The sequence below is a fragment of the Erpetoichthys calabaricus genome, chromosome 3 (assembly GCF_900747795.2).
Source record: "Erpetoichthys calabaricus chromosome 3, fErpCal1.3, whole genome shotgun sequence".
NCBI lineage: Eukaryota > Metazoa > Chordata > Cladistia > Polypteriformes > Polypteridae > Erpetoichthys > Erpetoichthys calabaricus.
In genome coordinates this window covers 50,737,544-50,758,489 of record NC_041396.2, presented here as the reverse complement: position 1 = coordinate 50,758,489, position 20,946 = coordinate 50,737,544, and the positions used below count along the sequence as shown (strand labels likewise).

Genomic DNA, 20,946 nt, shown 5'->3' with positions numbered 1-20,946 from the left:
CCAATATACTAACAACCCAATTGTGCTCCATTCACTCAGAATATGGAATCAATGTAGGAAGTACTTATAGATAGTGAAGCTTTTATCTGTGGTACCTCTGCACGAGAACCACCTTTTTCCACGCTCTCAAACATACACAGTTTTTAATGTCTGTAAAACATTTGGGATTAAATCCCTTAGAGATCTGTACATAGACAATGTCTTTGCATCCTACAAACAATTACACTCCAAATGTATCTTTTCAGCAACACATTTCTTTCACTACCTCCAAATTAGAAACTTTGTTAAACAGAACCTGCCCAATTTTCCTCACCTCCCACCTACCTCCATTACAGAAAAAATATGATCAGTCCCTTCCTTTCAAAGATCCCAGAGTACAGTAGGACAAGGATCTCTCACTCAACATTTCAGAAAAGGAGTGGGAGGTAGCAATGCACAGAATTCACTCGAGCTCCATATGCACAAAGCATACAATTATTCAACTCAAAATTATGTATCGAGCACATCTGTCTTGCTTAAAACTGTCCAAAATGTTTCCAGGGCAAGATCCAACCTGCGAACGTTGCAGCCTCATTGGGCCATATGTTTTGGGCCTGCACCAAATTAACATAATTTTGGACCAAAATCATTAAATGCCTCTCAGACAGCCTTGGTGTCACAATCCCTCCTAATCCACTAATTATCATTTTTTAATTTAATATTATTTATTGTATCAGTATGCTGCTGCTGAAGAATGTGAATTTCCCATTGGGATTAATAAAGTATCTATCTATCTATCTATCTATCTATCTATCTAACTGATGTTATATATTATTTGAAATTGGAAAAAATCTAATTCTTACTTACAGAATCTGTACAAAACTTTTTCATAACCTGGCAGTGTCTAATCAATAACATTTTAGAATAAGCATTTAAATCGATGAAGCGGATTCTCTTCTCTTTTTTATTCTATGTATATTTATTTATTTACTTATTTATTTGGCCTACTATTAAAGTTTTACTCTGTTGGCCTAACTCTCTTTCTCAAGGGTGGGGGTTGATTTGATTTGAATCTAGTTTTTTTAAACTTGACTTGCTTGTATGGAATATTTTTTTGATATTAAATAATTTTAATAAAATGTTAAAAAAAATGTCAAAACCAGCTATGTAACCTCTTATATCTCTCACTGTCCACATTGTACTTTGCATATTTAACCTCAGGAACCTCTAATGGTAGGCTGCTTAATGCCTGGGACTGTCTTTTATTTTCGCTACCACTAATAGAGGATTCTACAAAGCATCCTTTGTGCCCTTACAGGACCTCAGCTAGACAAGTAATGATCAATTGTGGCATTCAGCAATGCTAGTAATCAGTAATTAGTCAGAGATTTTGAGTTTCTTGGTGTACTTGACTTGGTTTAGACAACTCCAACCACTACCCTAATTTTAACCATTCTGTAACTGGGTTGTATCATGTAACATCACTGAAGTATAACGTAAAGCAGTGACCTCCACAGAGAAGAGCTCTGGAGGTCCACAGGTTGATGCTGTTTCATGAATCGTCAAGTTAACATCATTGACAGTCTCAGTATCTGTCCATTAATGATGCAGAGAGATGGCGTCAAATCAACACCAGCCAGGTGCACAGAAAAGAAAAAAAATAAAGCATAAAGAAGCAGCTTATACTACACTAGCTGCAGGTGTGTTTTAGATGTTTAAATTTGTCTAACTTACCAGTAAGCTAGCTAAAGTTACATCACCTACTACTACACTAAAGCTAGTGGTTTACTGGGGTAAAAGTGGAGTAGCATCGTGTGTAATAGTTTTGATGTCGAGTGTTTAACAGATATTATCTGACATTACAGTACCTAGCTGTCACTTGGTCAAGGATTATTTATTACCGCCATACTGTATAGACCTCAGGACCTCTACACTTTGTTAAAGGCTATTTATGTTAGTTGACATGTGAAGTGCTCTGAGTTCATTGAGTACACATTTGTAAATTTCAGCAACACACTGGCGGCTCTCCTGCTTACTGGTTAGTGATTGGCTGAATTGTGGAAAAGCACCATTTTGACCCTGTAATTACTGCATTAAGTAAGTTTTTTAAGCACATTCAGCAGTATAGTAGTAGTTTTTATTTTATTATTATTAGTAGCAGTATTTTACATTTTTTATTATTATTATTATTAGTAGTAGTAGTAGTAGTAGTAGTAGTATTATAATTGTTTTTGTTGATGTTGTATCATATGTCACAAGTGAAACTCTGGCTGTATCAAGTAACAAAGAGCAACAGCGCACTGATACACTAAACCATTATATTATTATTATTATTACTAATTAGGCATTCATTTATAAAGGAGACTAATCAAAAAGCTAATGTTACGTTTTTAATGCATGCTTCTTTGTTCATCTATTATTTATTTTTATATTTATTTAAGCTGTTATAAGAAATACTAATGTAGTGGATGCAGGGAGGGGTGGGGGCCCAAGAAAACTGGCTAAGGGCAGCACTGGACAAAGTTGATCTTATTGTGTGTCCAGGAATGTTCATAATTACCGTATATACTCACATATAAGTTGGATCTTGAAATCCCAAAAAATCAATCATAAAATCAGACCCCGACTTATACACCAGTTCAAAAATACGACACTTAATTTTTTGTTTATTTTCTTACATCTTCTTGCCTCCTCCAATCTCGCACAAGTTTCTCAGACACATCGAATTTTGTTGCAGCAGCACAGTTACCAATTTCTTTTGCCACTTCAACAGCTTTTAATTTAAAACCAGCTTCATATTTTCTTCTGATCGAACGTTTCATCATAGATAAGGGACGCTCTTACAATAAAGGTTTATGAGGGTGTGAGATACAAAAAACACAAAACAGTGCAAATATCACTTCAGAATAGTTCAGGTATTAACATGTGGTCATGTAGGCACAATACATAGAAAAAAAAGGCAGTGTGCTCCGTGGTTACTCTCTCAGGTGGGCAATAGCATATCATAATCTCTTGAACTAATGGCGTGAGTTTTCTGCATTGGACTTATACGACCGACATTATAAAATACCAGCAACTATACAGTAAAATCAAACCCTGACTTATCTGTGAGAGAACTCAAACACGAGTATTTATGGTAAAAGTATGAGAGCTATGTTAATTATTTTACTGTGATGTACGGCCTCCTGATCATTGAGCTCATAAATAGATTTACAGTGCAAAACAGTCTTTGATATCCAATCAAATATACATGTTATTATTACAGTGTGTCATAATTTAGATTCATATTCTGACATGCATTTTCATTTTTTGTATGTAAACTTTCCAAGAAAATGTTGAAGTTTGTGTGCAAGCAAGTTACTTCAGTCCTTATCTTAATTGTTAGTGAATGTAAAATAGTAAATTATAAAATGTAATTTTTTTTGTTCACAACACATGTGAAGAGCATCAACACAAGAAGACACAGAGACATGGTTGTATTTATTATGTTACACAATAAACACTGCAAGTAGCTAGACCCACTCAATCAATAGGCGCTCTTATAGCAATAGCAATAATATTTCCATTTAGCAATCTCCATGTTTGAAAATGTTTGAGTGTTTAAGTCAGTTCTATTTTTAATTATTTTTTTGTTTTTTTAAGATTTTTTTATATATTTATTAGTGTAAATTGTGTACATCACTTGTTTAACTGCTTCTTTCTTCTTAAAATACTATAAGGATATTTGGGGCTCATCCTTGTACTTTCCAGTTGGTTCAAGGAGTTCTCAGCTTGGTCACCATGGACCATAAATGAGCCAGTTTTATGTAACAATGTGAAAAGTTTCCTTTGATGGAAAGAAAATGAAAAATCTATTAATCTTAATAATAAGAAATGTAAAACTTATAGTCCCAGTGTGTATTTTGCCATCTCAGTCAGAATGCAAGTTTACATATTACAGCCAGTCTTTAAAGAGTGCCATTTCCTACTTTTTTGTTTCCTTGTGGTATCATTTGCATACTGCTATCTCTAACTGGATTTGCAACAAAGATGTTTTTATCAACTATATTACTATCAACTCTTAGACCCTGATATAATAAGTTGAATTCCACTGCAACCAAAACCCAACAATGTATTACATTTTATGTTTCACATTTTATAGCATTTTTAACATTCTTTGATGTAGAATCAATCTCCTCTGACAAGCTTAATATTAACTAAAAGATTACCACAGAAGTTATCAAATCCAGCTGCTTTTTCTATTTTCTACATGTTGAACCTCAAAGTGTTAAACAAATAGCAGAATGAAAACCCTGCTGTGCCAGAGAACCTGGCACTACAACACTTTTATCAAATGGAAAGGCTCACAGAAATGCCTGCTACAATTTCTGTCTCTGCTTCCCCTTCTAAACTTGTCCTCTACTGCTAGGGCCCATTCAGTAACCATGATTTGCCATCTTTTCTATTCACCTTTGTGTTCGTGGTATTTAGTCACATGCTGTTCTGGTTATTCCGTCATACTGAAAAGTCAAAACACATTTCACTGCAAGATCAATCATCTACCATTATTTAAAAAATACAGAAGAGCATACTGAAAGTTTCCCGTTGAAAATTGAAGAGCCTTTCCTTATCTTTTGATCAGTAGAAGCCCAATGTACTTCAAGAAAAAAACTAATTACATCAGAACATAAGAAATTTGACGAAAGAGTGGAGACGACTTCCCCTTCATTTCCGTTGGTGTCCTCAAGTGTGTCCTTTGTGGATATTGAAGTCCTGGATTAGCTCCCCACACGGTTTCTTCTGCTTGCGACTAAACAGGTTGAATTCTCTGAGCCTGTTTGCCTGAGTACGTACGCCATGTCCTTCAGTCCTGGGATGCACCTGCTGCTCTCCTCTCCTCTGCACAGCTTCAAGTGTCGTTCTTGCACTGTGGAGACCAGAATTGTACATTATATTTCAGATGAGGTCTCACTAGTGCATTAAATAGTCTGAGCATAAATTGTATTCATCAGTTTTTATAATATAACCTCACATTTTATTTGCCTTTTTATTAGCTTCTGCGCATTACTTAAACAATGAAAAGGTTGTGTCACTATAAACCTTTTCTTACATTAATTCATTTAGGACAGTGCTTCCTATCTGGCATTTAAAATTAGCACTCTTTTTGCCCATGTGTAGCCCTTTGTGCTTTTCTAGTTTAGACTACTACTAGACTAGTTTCAAGTGAGAAGCTTGACATTTTTTTGCAGCTTCCTCAGTGCCTGTCATTCTTCCAATTTTAGTGTCATGTGCAAATTTCACAAGGCTACTAACAATACCTAAATCTCTGTCATTAATATTAATCAAGAAAATAACAGACTCCAGGACAGATCCCTGAGGGACTCCACTGATGACCTCATTTCACATGGCGCATCCTCCTCTTAACTGTCCTCCTGGTATTATCCTTTCTTTTCATATGACTACATACTAAGTTCCAATAATATAAAATGCTTTCATCGCCATACCAGATATTCCTTTGTAAAGTGTTCAGTTAGTCATACTTCTTTAGATATAGTAGGCTATAATAAACAATATGAAGTAATACTGATCTGGAACTTCACTTGAGAAATGCACTTCATTATAAAGTAAGATCTAATCGTCAGTGTATGTTCTTCTCAGGGTTATACCAGTAGGTGGTAATAAAGTGACATTGAACCTCTGAACTGATACAGCAGTGAAGTCCTATGAATAAAGGCAGTAGTGCTGTTTCTAGGTGGGGGATAGCATCTTCAACCTATCTAGCGTAAAAGATCAATGTATTTATAGTCGATGTTAGTATTTCATATTTGTGTCATACATATTTTTGCTCAGGAAATTTGGATTATTAAGTTATCCTGCATTTATACATATAAAAACAATGTATACCTCTACTGAGTACAGTGGAGGCTAATGGGACACCAAAAGAAATGTTATTAATACATCAGAGCTGAAAAGGTTTGTGTGTATTTATTCAATTCTTGAGATTGAACACAAATATGCCAAGTGCCTGTCAGTATTCTTCATGCAAAAACGCAATGCATTTTCGTCACACTTCACCATTTTTAAGGAAGGCCAGCTACCCCTTCATGTTTAACTATAAAGTGATGAATCAAAATCCTTCCATCAGGAAAGACAGTGGCAAGAACCTGCAATAAAAAGTTATTACTCCAACTTTGTTTTCACTGATAACATGTTTTCTAAAAAAGAATTTATTTGCTGTTTCAAAGTGGACGTACTGTATTTGATTAGTTTTAAGGCCTTTGTTTCATGCTTCTTCTCTTGCTCCTTTAGCTGCCCTTTATAAATACAGTTTCATTTAACAACACAGGTTTGTAAGGTAAATGAATGTATGCCACAATCTTGAAAAAATAATCTTAAATTTAAAAAGCAAACCTTATCACTTATTTTTTTGGCTAACAGTAAAGATATCGAGGGTACAAGCATTATGGCAAATTGTCTGGAACACTGAGCACTGAGGTTGCTGTTACATTGGAGTGGAATGCAGATGTTTGCTCACATGTTTGTAGATGTGCTTTGTTTATTGGTAACTCCAATGTTTTTCATTATATTTTAGTTCATATTTCAGGAACACTAATTCTTAATGAGAGCCCTGAATATCTTCAAATACCAGCAAAGGTTAATGAGTTCCAACAGAAAGCGAACGCTATTGTAAGTACAACAACAAAAATATTTTTTAAAGGTATGCCAATATCTTTAATGCTCTTTGTAAATGTTATTAACGAAAGATGACCATAAAATAAACTGTAGGTATCTAAATTGTGAGTAATATGGCACATCAGACAAAACTAGAAGTTACAGCTGCCTATCTGGGATTGGACTTATTTTACTTTCCTCTTAGTGAGGAGTGCATGTAATGCTTATGGTCAGCGTTCTCAACTTCTGGTCCTGGAGGGCCTCAGTGTCTGCAGGTTTTCATTTTAACCCTTTTCTTAATTAGTGACCTGTTTTTGCTGCTAATTAACTTCTTTTGAATTAATTTTAATTGTTTTTCAAGATTTGTTCTCCTGAATTTCTTCACCGTTCCTCTGAATTGCTTCATTTCTTTCCTTAAGTGGCACCCAAACAGAATTGAAATGTGAAATGAGTGAGCCAACATAAGACAGCTAAGTCAGGGCCTCAAACTCCAACCAATTTCACTCCAACCATTTGCTTAATGAGGTTCTGATTCTTGTTGTTAATTAAACCCGTTCTTTAATTCCATTCCTTGTTGCTGCTCTCATTGTGCAATAGCAGACATTTCAGAAACTGTTGATCTTCTCTTTTCTAAGAGCTCTGTTAAAATGTTTTGTGTACCTGAGCAGACCAACATTCCTGAGACCTTCATCTTTCTTTATTTTCAGATATTGTATGATCGACACAGTTTGCTGGTCATGTTTTGGCTTATTTTGTATCTCATTATTGTTTGGCTGCTAATTAAGGGGTCTGAGTCTTCAAGAACAAGTCAATTAAAATGAATTCAAGAGAAGTTAATTAGCAGCAAAAACAGGTCACTAATTATAGAAAAGGGTTAGAATGAAAACCTGCAGCCACTGGGGCCCTCCAGGACCGGAGTTTGAGAACCCTGAGATATTCAGAATCTGTTTAAAAGTTTAATAATATTGCACTGTTATTGAGGTCACAAAATTGAAATACTTCCAAATCACTGTGTTTTAGACATTTTAAAATTAATGCTAATGAAAAGAATATCTGAACAATAACTGCAGAATTTAATACTGCTGTAAATGACATCTTGACTTTTTTGATGGTGAAACAGGTGAGCAGTGTGCACCTTTGTTTTCTATTCTGTTGGGGCTTTGGATCTGCCAGACCTGGGGGGTATTTTCCGTACGTCACTTAAATCATCCGAGATCAGATGCCTCATCTTGGATGAGTTAATGCCAGTGAAACTCATCCAGGATAAGTCGGTTTTTCAAACACGGCCATGTAGTAGATTAGTTTAGCTGGATCTAATCATCCGAGATGAATGCACACATCCACGCTGATTGAAAAGCCCATATATATTGAGTCTAGAAAACATGAACAGCAAGTCTTTGATAGGCTGTAACAAAATGACGAAAGAACGGGCGCATTTTTTTTTTCCCACACAAGCGGAGCAGGACCTTTTATTCGAAAGACATGAAGAATTTCAAAATTTAATATGCACAAGGGGTAACACTGCAAAAGCAGCCCAAACCAGAAAAGACGGCTGGCAAAAAGTGGCCGACAAATTAAACGCGTGTGCATTGTACTTACTGAAAGCAGCGTTTCATTTCCTATGTGTCAGATTAATTATTATTTAATATGTCATAATTCCAGATCAAACATGAGCACAAAGAGAACACGGGAACAGGTTAAAGTGAAGTACAAGAATATACTTCAAACTGGCAAATATTGGTATATACAGTGCATCCGGAAAGTATTCACAGCGCATCACTTTTTCCACATTTTGTTATGTTACAGCCTTATTCCAAAATGGATTAAATCCATTTTTTTCCTCAGAATTCTACACACTACACCCCTATTAATGACAACGTGAAAAAAGTTTACTTCAGATTTTTGCAAATTTATTAAAAATAAAAAAATTGAGAAAGCACATGTACATAAGTATTCACAGCCTTTGCCATGAAGCTCAAAATTGAGCTCAGGTGCATCCTGTTCCCCCTGATCATCCTTGAGATGTTTCTGCAGCTTAATTGGAGTCCACCTGTGGTAAATTCAGTTGATTGGACATGACTTGGAAAGGCACACACCTGACTATATAAGGTCCCACAGTTGACAGTTCATGTCAGAGCACAAACCAAGCATGAAATCAAAGGAATTGTCTGTAGACCTCCGAGACAGGATTGTCTCGAGGCACAAATCTGGGGAAGGTTACAGAAACATTTCTGCTGATTTGAAGGTCCCAATCACCACAGTGGCCTCCATCGTACGTAAGTGGAAGAAGTTCGAAACCACCAGGACTCTTCCTAGAGCTAGCCGGCCATCTAAACTGAGTGATCGGGGGAGAAGGGCCTTAGTCAGGGAGGTGACCAAGAACCCGATGGTCACTCTGTCAGAGCTCCAGAGGTCTTCTGTGGAGAAAGGAGAACCTTCCAGAAGGACAACCATCTCTGCAGCAATCCACCAATCAGGCCTGAATGGTAGAGTGACCAGACGGAAGCCACTCCTTAGTAAAAGGCACATGGCAGCCCACCTGGAGTTTGCCAAAAGGCACCTGAAGGACTCTCAGACCATGAGAAAGAAAATTCTCTGGTCTGATGAGACAAAGATTGAACTCTTTGGTGTGAATGCCAGGTGTCATGTTTGGAGGAAACCAGGCACCACTCATCACCAAGCCAATACCATCCCTACTTTGAAGCATGGTGGTGGAAGCATCATGCTGTGGGGATGTTTTTCAGCGGCAGGGACTGGGAGACTAGTCAGGATAAAGGGAAAGATGACTGCAGCAATGTACAGAGACATCCTGGATGAAAACCTGCTCCAGAGCGCTCTTGACCTCAGACTGGGGCGACGGTTCATCTTTCAGCAGGACAACGACCCTAAGCACACAGCCAAGATATCAAAGGAGTGGATTCAGGACAACTCTGTGAATGTCCTTGAGTGGCCCAGCCAGAGCCCAGACTTGAATCCGATTGAACATCTCTGGAGAGATCTTAAAATGGCTGTGAGCTGACGCTTCCCATCCAACCTGATGAAGCGTGAGAGGTGCTGCAAAGAGGAATGGGCGAAACTGGCCAAGGATGTGCCAAGCTTGTGGCATCATATTCAAAAAGACTTGAGGCTGTAATTGCTACCAAAGGTGCATCAACAAAGTTTTGAGCAAAGGCTGTGAATACTTATGTACATGGGATTTCTCAGTTTTTTTTATTTTTAATAAATTTGCAAAAACATCAAGTAAACTTTTTTTACATTGTCATTATGGGGTGTTGTGTGTAGAATTCTGAGGAAAAAAATGAATTTAATCCGTTTTGGAATAAGGCTGTAACATAACAAAATGTGGAAAAAGTGATGTGCTGTGAATACTTTCCGGATGCACTGTAACTATTTAAAGAATTGTTGACATAAAGAATCATATATAATGTAAAGAACATTAATTTTAAAGCTAATAAGAAGGCAGACAAGCAAAAAACAGGTGGAGTTCCACGCGGTCCAGACCTAACCCCATGCAGAAGAGTTGGCTCTTCAGCAAAATGCCCATCGCCCTGTTTCTGAGGGCATTCCGGGGGAAGCTCCTCCTCAGAACCAGTGGCAGGATGCAGTGGTCACTTCATTTCAAGTAAAGGATGGTCATTGCATATATTTGTCCTCAATGTGTGCCATACGTAGGTTCTATATAGCATTCTTTTTTTGTTGGGTCAGTTGCAGGGAATGTCATATCCCTAGAACTTGTGTCTGACCAACGAGATATTGACGAAGGTCGAATATTTAATTATTCATCAGGAGGAGAGGTACATTTTCCAAATAATGTTTGATCAAACTCCACTGTGATCAGTCTCACGTGCCCCAATCACATTTGGAAACCCTGGGTAATGAGAATGTTAGGCTGATTGTGAGATTCTTTATGGAACTGTGGGTGTTTTTACCTGTGTGTTACCTACCTGCAATGGCATGAAACGCCTCTTTTGTCTGCACACGCAGGTGTCCAGGAAACACTATGAAAACCCGAAGGAAATATTTCAGAGCCAAACAGACTTTACGAATTGCCTGGCAAACTGCACTTTTAGTTAGATTTTCCGCATCGCCTACAGTATATATAAAAGTACCGCTTGTAATAAACCTCAAAGCAATGCATACTGTCTGTGTGGTTGTGAGAGCCCGACTTCGCCAAGTTTGACTTTGAATATAAGGTCCTAATACATTTTTGAGGTACAATATTCCCCCTCAGCTAAAGCAGTATCTTTCGAAAAGAATTTCCTCCGGGAGCAATAAAGGATCTTGCCGATCGCGCAAACCCCTCTCTATATGAAATTCTCTTCTTATAATTTGCGCACCAATATCAATTGGTCGCTCATTCATGAACGGCGAAGCCATGACTGGATGACTTCCACACATGGACACTGATTAAGTGTGTGAGCTAATCCTTGTTTACATTGAACAAACCTGCTCAGAGCAGGTTTGAGGATTAGGATGTGTTGCTATGACAGCACATCCAGCAAGAGTTTCGAAAAACCGACAGATCCAGGATCAGGCCAAATCGTCAACAATTACATCTGGCTAAACGAGTAATCCACGTACGAAAAATACCCCCCTGTTCCTGATGAGATCCCACAAGTTTTCAATTTCTTTTTGATGTTGAAGGAAACTACTCACTGTTCCCTTGGTTTTCTTTACACTTTCTCTAAAGTAAAGACTAAGATTATAACAGTTTGTCTTTTAATAAACTGATTATAACAGTTTATCTTTGTTTGTTAATTGACATTTTTTCATTATTATAATAGCAATATACAGTGAAATTGTGTCCAAATAATGCTGTAGAGGATGTAGCAACACAGTTTTTTCCAACACTGCTTTTATATAGACAGAGGGCGTGTAAGTAATCATCAAAAGTTGGGACACCAGCAGTAATTGTTTGCATCAACTTTCAAGCCTTCATTAATTTTGATTGCAGCAGACAACTGTAAATTGTTAAGCCTTTACTTGTTCCCTGAAAAATATATTTTTGTATAAATCTGAACATATTATTTTTCAGTTTTTGTAACCTAAACTTTTTTTTAACCACTGGCACTTTACTGCTAACCTTTGTACCATTTCATGCTATTCACTGAATTTGAACTACTTACATCTCAATAAAAACTGGAAAAATGACCAGTAGCCTATATCGATTTTCCAGGTTCTCACATATCTCCCAACTACTGGTCACATGAACATGAAACTTGACCCTTCACCTGCAGTGTGTTGGATTTAGGATTTCTTTACAAAATGTCTGTCAATTCAAGCTTGTGTGTTCTGTGACTGCCACAAAAGAATTGACATATACAACTGCAGTACAGAAAATGTATACATTTACATTATATTTTAATGTATCTGGTTACGCATATTAATAACTAGAATGTATTTCTTCTTGCTTTGAAGGTCAGCTGACTTTCCAGTTGGTTGTCACCACATCACACAGTCATTGGCAAAGGTTAATGGAAAATAGTCATCACCACAGGTTGGCAGACAAACATGCCAATCACATTTTCACCTATGACACTGAAGGCACACTAGCCAATAAGCCAGTTATATTTTCCTCACATTGTTCACATTGTGGCGTGAAATCAAGTCAGGAACAAGACTGCAGGCAAAATGAATTCATACAGGGCAGGAGATGCACCATACAGTACCCGGAAAGTGACCAAGTTCTGCCACTGTGAATGTGGATTTTTTAATTGGTACCCCAGATTATAGGACTTCAGTTGTGAAGCAGGTGTTTCCTCACTATGATAGCTGGCAACAAGGAGTCCCTCTATGCTGTACATGGCCCACTGTTACCAATTATAGTTTGGGGCATCTGATGCAGCTGGGATGCCTGGAGGAAGAAGGACCAGGAGAGGACCAATACCTCCCCCGGGACACGAGAGGGCAACTGCCCTGGTTCACAGGTGGGCCACCCGTTTGGAGCTGGGACGCTCCACCTGGTTGGGGCACGTGGCTACCACCAGGGTCTGCCCAGACATTCCCAGAGTCATGGATGGCAGCACTTCCACCACAACAGGGAGTACTGCTAGGCCAGGAATCATATACACCCGGTGTGTTCCAGGGTGCTCAGGCAGCACTTACGCCACACTCGGAAGTGCTGCAGGAAGATCGTCAAGAAGCACCTGGAGCACATCTGGGTACTGCATAAAAGGGGCCGCCTCACTCCAGTCGAGAGCCGAAGTTGGGAGGGAGTGAGACGAAGTTTACGAGAGTGGAATAGAGGCGGCAAGAAAATAAGAAGAGAAAAAGAAGGACTGTGAGTTTAGTGCACTGTGTTTGATAAAACAGAATAAAACATCTGTATTTTGGACATACTGTAAGCTGTCTTGGTGTATGTCCCTGTCGAGGCTCCTTCTCAAAAGTTGTTAGTGTGTTTAGAAACTGTGGGCACCTTAGTGAGTATAATGCCTCCCACTAATGAGTGAATATTGTGTATATACAATTATACAAAACCAGAAATGCTTTTGGAAAAGCTATAGGACAAAAAATAGGAGAGTGTCTCTATGCTGTAGGGTGGTCTGTCAAAAGAATAATATTGAAAATCTCCAAAAACACACAGATAAACTCGGTGAAAGAAGGAAGCTACAAGAAAAAGAAGTATTGTTCCATTTCTCTTACAATTCATATGTACTCTATATAGTCTTACTTAAAACTTTTCACCACATTTGTGAGGGATGGACATCAAGGAATGTGAATATAGTGTAGGATTAGTAAGAATGGATGAGCTAAATAGTGTGAGTGTCTCTTTAAGAGATGAAGTCACCCACCTGTATAAAGCAGTCTCAAGGCAGGTGTGCGAGGAGAGTAACGTTGAACTGGGTGTTCACAGTAAGGAAGTGAAATCTGCGCCTCAACTGTTTGGTTTTATAGTAGGGTTTTGTTATTTTTAAAGGGTTTTATAAGGGGAATTTTAAGTATTTATTTTGTATAGGTGTATACTAAGAGTCAAGATGTTGTAACTAATTGTAAGTTTTGTTTTGGTATTTTTAGATACTAGGGGGCTTGTCACTTTTTTTCTTTACTCTTTTTACAAAGTATTGTTAGATTGACTTGCATTGTAATATTGTCGCATTGTTTGTTTATAGATTTTTTTTATTTATTATTTCACTAGTGATTTTTTTTTTTGTTTGTGGGGTTTTCATGCATGTTATGAAGTTCATTTGTATTCATACAAGCCTTGACGAGTTGTATTGTATTGAGTTACTTGTTTGTAATAAAAGTTATGACTCTATAAGGGCATGAGCATTTGTTTTAAATGCCGGACTTGTGCTACAATAGTATAGTAACGAGCTTTCATTTATTCTGCATTTTACAAATACAAAATAAATACTCTTCAATTTAAAAGCCTATGAATGCTTCAGTGCTGCTGTGGAGCTCTGAAGTAGTACGTCTTAAGGGAAAGGACATCCAGAACTACTGTCTGTGGAAATATCTGCTCATAGTTACAGGACAATTTCAGGATTAATGATGTTGTTAAAGCAATGCTGTTCAAGCAAGAAAGAGTTGTAGAGTGTATGATGGGATCCAGCTTACTGTAGTATACTTAGTTCCTTGGAAATTTGAAAGTTTCATAACTATATTGATTCAGAGAATGGTCTACTGAATAAAATATTAAATTTTCATCCCCCATAAGTATAGGAGATGAAGTTTAAATAGATGCATGAAAGAATTGCATAAAAATAGAAATATAAAAGTATAAAAATGTTAATTTCTTTCTTTTTTTTTTTTTTAGCTCAAGCCAGTTTTCAGTTGTTTGCTTGGATATGATGGTTTGAGTTTGGGTGCGCCCAGGTACTATTTAACTACATTATGGGGTCCTAACCATTGCATAAAGAATACAATTTATCTTAATAACTAATAAGTTTCTTTTTTCCTTTTTTTAAATTATTCCTAAGGTCTGGCAGCATCATTATTCCTTTTGATGTATTTGTTAATGATGTTAGTGGACAGATCAACTCCAAATGGCTTAATTCAGCAATTAGCATCTGCAATTCTAACTGCTCAGTATCCTTAATTGTGACAGGTAATTATGTTTTTAAACTGGTATGAGGTTTAACTGCTCTGTTAAATTAGTTGCTTCATTTACAATAATACACAGTATTATACATAATGGTATGTGCAAAATAATAAAGTTACTCACTTTGGCCAAACGGTCAGCTCTAGGAAGAGTCCTGGTGATCCGTTACTGCTTCCATTTCTCAAATATGGAGGCCACTTTGCTCTTGGGAACACTCAATGCTTTAAAATGGGTTTACTTCCATTTCCTGGTATACACTTTGCCTCACCACAGTATGGTCACAGAGGTCTACAGAGAATTCTTAGGATTTCATGGTTTGGTTTTCATCCTGACATGAGGTATGAAATGTATGATCTTACATACAGTATACATACAGTACTGTGCAAAAGTTTTAGGCAGGTGTGAAAAAATGCTGTAAACAAAGAATGCTTTCAGAAATATAAATAATGGTTGTTTATTGTTATCAATTTACAAAATGCAAAGTGAGCGAACAAAAGAAAAATCTAAATCAAATCAATATTTGGTGTTACTACCTTTTGCCTTCAAACCAGCATCAATTCTTAGAGGTACACTTGCACAAAGTCAGGGATTTTGTAGGATTATAGTCAGGTGTCTGATCAACCAATTCTACCAAACAGGTGCTAATGATCATCAATGTCACACGTAGGTTGAAATACAGTCATTAACTGAAACAGAAACAGCTGTGTAGGAGGCTTAAAACTGGGTGAGGAACAGCCAAACTCTGCTACCAAGGTGAGGTTGTGGAAGACAGTTTCATGTCATGGCAAGATTGAGCACAGCAACAAGACACAAGGTAGTTATACTGCACCAGCAAGGTCTCTCCCAGACAAAGATTTCAAAGCAGACTGGGGTTTCAAGATGTGCTGTTCAAGCTCTTTTGAAGAAGCACAAAGAAATGGGCAACGTTGAGGATCGTAGACGCAGTGGTCGGCCAAGGAAACCTAGTGCAGCAGATGAAAGACACATCAAGCTTCGAAATCGGAAGATGTCCAGCAGTGCCATCAGCTCAGAACTGGCAGAAACCAGTGGGACCCAGGTACACCCATCTACTGTCCGGAGAAGTCTGTCCAGAAGTGGTCTTCATGGAAGAGTTGCAGCCAAAAGCCATACCTCCGATGTGGAAACAAGGCCAAGAGACTCAAGTATGCACGAAAACATAGGAACTAGGGTGCAGAAAAATGGCAGCAGGTGCTGATGAGTCAAAATTTGAAATATTTGGCTGTAACAGAAGGCAGTTTGTTCGTCGGAGTGCTGGAGAGCGGTAAAATAATGAGTGTCTGCAGGCAACAGTGAAGCATGGTGGAAGTTCCTTGAACGTTTGGGGCTGCATTTCAGCAAATGGAGTTCTAGATTTGGTCAGGATTAATGGTGTTTTCAATGCTGAGAAATACAGCCAGATACTTATCCATCATGCAATACCATCAAGGAGGCATATGATTGGCCCCAAATTTATTCCACAATGTTTGGGACAACGACCCCAAACATACAGCCAAAGTCATTAAGAACTATCTTCAATGTAAAGAAGAACAAGAAGTCCTGGAAGTGATGGTATGGCCCCCACAGAGCCCTGATCTCAACATCATCGAGTGTGTCTGGGATTACATGAAGCCTACATTCACAGAAAATCTGTGGTTAGTTCTCCAAGATGTTTGGAACAACCTACCAGCCGAGTTCCTTCAAAAACTGTGTGCAAGTGTTCCTAGAAGAATTGATGCTGTTTTGAAGGCAAAGGGTGGTCACACCAAATATTGATTTGATTTAGATTTCTCTTTTGTTTATTCACTGCATTTTGTTGATTGATGAAAATAAATGATTAACACTTACAGCACTTCTTCACACCTGCCTAAAACCTTTGCACAGTACTGTAGGTGTGTGTGCCTTTCTAAGTCATGGACAGTCAGTTTATTTGGCCACAGATAGATTCCAATCAAGTTCTACAAATAAACATCTCAAAGATAAGTAAAGCAAACAGGATGCACCTGAGCACACTTGGAATGTCACAGCAAAGGTTTTGAATACTTGTGGAAATAAGGATTTTAGTTTTTGAAATTTATGTTTTCACTTTGGGCGGCACGGTGGCGCAGTGGTAGCGCTGCTGCTTTGCAGTAAGGAGACCTGGGTTCGCTTCCTGGGTCCTCCCTGCATGGAGTTTACTTGTTCTCCCTGTGTCTGCGTGGGTTTCCTCCGGGTGCTCCAGTTTACTCCCACAGTCCAAAGACATGCAGGTTAGGTGCATTGGTGTCCCTAGTGTGGATGCGTGTGTGTGGGCTGGCGCCCTGCCTGGGGTTTGTTCCTGTCTTGCGCTCTGTGCTGGCTAGGATTGGCTTCAACAGACCCCCGTGACCCTGTGTTCGGATATAGCGGGTTGGATAGATGTCATTGTGAATTATTGAGTGTAGATAGATAGGCTTAAATCACAGATGTATCAATTTAGAATTAAATTTACAACACACTAAAGTGTGCAGAAAGTAAAGGGATCTGAATATTTCTGAATTTACTATATATGAATTTTGCCATAATACAACTGTTGAAATCCTGTTGACTGGGTGCACCATCTGAATGTTTTCTGGATAGAGGCAGATCAAATTTTTTTTTTTTTTTCTCCAAATACAGCATTTTATTAAATATTTATAATAGAAACACAGATGCAAATGGTGTCAAGTTAAGTAGTCATTTGTTGGCAGCTTTTATTGGTTACTAATTAAGAAAATGGTTGGAATGAAAATGTGCAGCCACTGTAGTCCTTTGGGATCTGAGTTTGACACCCCTGGACTTCTGAGGACCTTGAAGTAATTTACCATTTTATTTAGTGACAAGTTTACAAATCTACACTATGCCGCCATGTTCATTTATAGTGAGGGCAGTATTTCCTGGTTAACCTTTTATTAAATTTATGCTGATAGAGGCCTCTAGTTCCAAATATTAAAATAGCTGTTTTACACAATAATGCTATGCAACGATTTCTTGCACTCATGTCTGCAACAGAAGTCCACTGTCACAAGTTTGACTTTTATTTGGTTATGGTTGTAATAGCTACTTTAACTGTTGAAGACAGGTAATGGAATACATTTCTAAATATTTGATTCTTGATGTCTCTTACCTACACCCTTCCTCAGTATCCTTGTGTCTGTCTGAAGTGCATGGCACTTCCTCTCTCAATTGCGTTTGACTGAACAACTGCAGTTGAACTGACCAATCAAATCAAAACCATACTGACCAATCAGATTGCTCCGAGTGGCAGGAGCACACACGCACGCACACAGACATTAGTGTTTTATTATAAAGATTTACTAGTCATAGTGCCAGGAAGCAACAACCTCTTGCATGTTAATTAGCACATGCAAGTAAGAATTTCACTCTATTCTGTACATGTGACTATAATAACCCTGTAAACCGGGAAACTCAGGATGCAGATTCTGAGTTTTTTGCAGCATTGCAGAGCATCTTACTGTCTGCATATTCTCCACTTTTAAATAACACTCATGACTGCAGAATGTTAGACTCCTCTAATTGTTTAGAATGGCCTTATTAGCCATCCCAGACTATTGAACCGCAGCAATTGCAAGATCATTACAGGTGTCTTTTGGCTTGACATAGTGTTCCTTCAAATTTGAATACTACCTGAAGTTCATCCAAAGTTATATGTATTTTATTTTAGCTCAAGGTAAGGCAAGGACTAAGTCGTTATTACCTGTGTCCTGATACGACAAAACATATAATTGAAAGAGGGAGCAACTATCTTATTATGACTGTATATGCTTTAAAATAATGTGTCTTTTTTGTTATTTTTCATTTACATACAATTTATTTTAGTAAACCCATGTGTTTTAATTTCTAAACAAGTCATCCAAATGTCATGCAATATGTTGGTGAATTTTAATAATATATATAGTCAATTTAGAAGATTCACTTCTTACCTGTTGTAGGCACACATTACACTGTGGACATACACATCAGGGTATCGTCTGACATCTTTATTCAGCAAATCCACTTATTCTCCTTAGAATATCTGTGAAAACAAACATAATAATGTCAGTACAAGTCAAAGTAAATTACACTGAGAGTGAGCAGTCATCCATAAATAAAACCACAGGCTACACACTGATACTGACAAAACTGTGCTATGTGGTAGAAATCAAACATATTAATTAAAGGAAGAAACTTATCCTCTAACAAGACAAGTCTGATTAACAAAAAACCTTTTGTGTCAGTAATAACGCAGGAGAAAAGCGGTTCATTCCATCATTTATTGTCATGCTGAAGAGGGAGCACACTTCACATCAGTCTGTTACAGAATGATCGCAAAATAAAAACAGAAGCTCATACTTATTGATTACTGAATTTACATAACAGTGCTGATTAATGCTTACATATCATAATCTGATTGGTGAAAAGACATGAGGTGTTTATCACAGAGCACAACCAGCCTAAATAAAAGTCTTTCTCCATTATGTTCTTGTTCTTCTGTGTGTTGTGGCATACGGCCAGGGCCCTTGCCTGGCTGGGATGCCTCCACCCTGGAAGGACCGGGGTAGGAAGCAAATCCCAAAAATTACCTCCCCATCAGCGCTATATGGACAGCCCCCCTTGGTTGCAGTGGTGCCTCGGACTCCTGCAGAGCTCCATGGGAGCTGGAGTTTGATACAGCCTTGTTGGGATCCATGGGTGCCACCAGGGGGTGCTGCAGCTGCTGCTGAGCCCTTATGGGCAGCTCTTCCACCACCTGGAGTACTTCCAGGTGCCTTATAAAAGGAGCCAGCAGCCACTACTCCAGGAGACAGAGTCGGGTGGGAGAGGACGAAGCTTGCCAGGAGGAGTGGAGGAAAGAGGATGAGAAAGAAAAATGCAAAAAGAAAAAGATTTGGGTGGAGTTTGACACTGTGCTGTACCGGTGGGAAAGAAGGGAAAGCGTTTCCCACGAGGAAAAAAGAAAAATAAAAAACGTGTGTGTGCTTAATTTGTGTCCTGTGTCTGTCAGTGTCGGGTTTGGGCAGCAGGAGAACCCTCTGCAGGCCACAGCGTTTTAATTGTATTTCACTGAAAACTCCACTTCTCACATATTTTCAGGTTCAAATGCATGGCAGTTAATATTTTCTGATTTCTTTTAAATTGATGTTTATGATCTCTTATATATATTTCTCTTCTGGTTCGTCCTGCTTCCACTTTAAAACCGGTCCCGCCCACACGCAGCTGACATGGCATTTTTCGATTCCTATTCGTCCTCTTCCATGTCATGCACTATACTGGCCTGCTGAGCGTAATACATCCAACAAGTACTCGAGGTGCTGACACAACGGTAAAGTAGCTTTACCACCTTTGCGGGAGCCACCTGTGTCTTTACAACAACTTCTTACACAGCAAACATCAGAAGCTAAAAATTATCGTGAACACATTTGAGAATACAACTCTTCTCTAGCGTTTGCTTCCATGGGTGCATAGATAACTCAACCTCCTGGCCACGGACCATACTGTTTTAAAATACACGGGCAAATTTATCACCAAATCTCTCCATTACACGCTAACACTTCTACCTCATCAGGATATGGACAGTTGTATGTTTTTGACACAGCGCAAGCTATTGAAATACGATTACAAAATAAAGCAAATACTGCATGCAGCTAAAATTTACTTCTCCCGCTAGATTCCATACTCAGAACCATCAACCCCTTCGCTAAATCATACAAACACATGCATGAAATCGCTCAGTCCAGTCCAACAGCATCTGTACGAATGGTTTTCAAGGAAAACCCTGTGCAGGATTAACGACGATACAATGCCCCAACATGTCACACCGATGTTGCAGCGATTTTCGTCGGAGAAGATGGCGAAACGCCTGCCGAAAGGGACATTTGCATCTATCCCATAGTCAACTCCTGTAAACAGATTTCCACGCTCAATATGAATTGTAATCCTATGGTTTACCCACTTTTATTCCCTTACAGAGGCATTGGCTGGCACAAAGATCTACAACATGTTCCCGATAAAAGAATCGGCAAGCGAATAAGGCTTACTCAATGCCAATTTAATGCATACACATTAGCAATGAGGAATATGTTTAGTATTTTGCACTCCAGCGGCAAACTATTCCAACAGTATGTCGTAGATGCGTATGTTAAAACAGAGGGCGCACATCTCAACTATCTCAGATTACATCAACAAGATCTGTATGTGGAACTATCAGACGCACTGTAAGCAAACACTGAAAATAACTACGTACGTGTAGGCAAAATGATCATATTACCGTCCACATTTCC

The 20,946-nt window shown here is 38.4% G+C and overlaps 2 protein-coding genes across 2 annotated transcripts in view; both read left to right on the top strand.

Annotated features, from left to right (window-relative positions):
• LOC114648027 (adhesion G protein-coupled receptor F5-like) overlaps positions 1-20,946 on the top strand; it is a 395,766-nt gene that overhangs the window by 190,215 nt on the left and 184,605 nt on the right. The window lies entirely within an intron of this gene.
• The window catches only part of LOC114648025 (uncharacterized), a 61,497-nt gene that overhangs the window by 11,534 nt on the left and 29,017 nt on the right, over positions 1-20,946 (top strand). Inside the window, exons 6-8 of the mRNA XM_051924687.1 lie at positions 6,551-6,645; positions 14,387-14,445; positions 14,550-14,677. Coding sequence (XP_051780647.1) covers positions 6,551-6,645; positions 14,387-14,445; positions 14,550-14,677 — 282 coding nt within the window. The remainder of the gene's footprint in view (positions 1-6,550; positions 6,646-14,386; positions 14,446-14,549; positions 14,678-20,946) is intronic.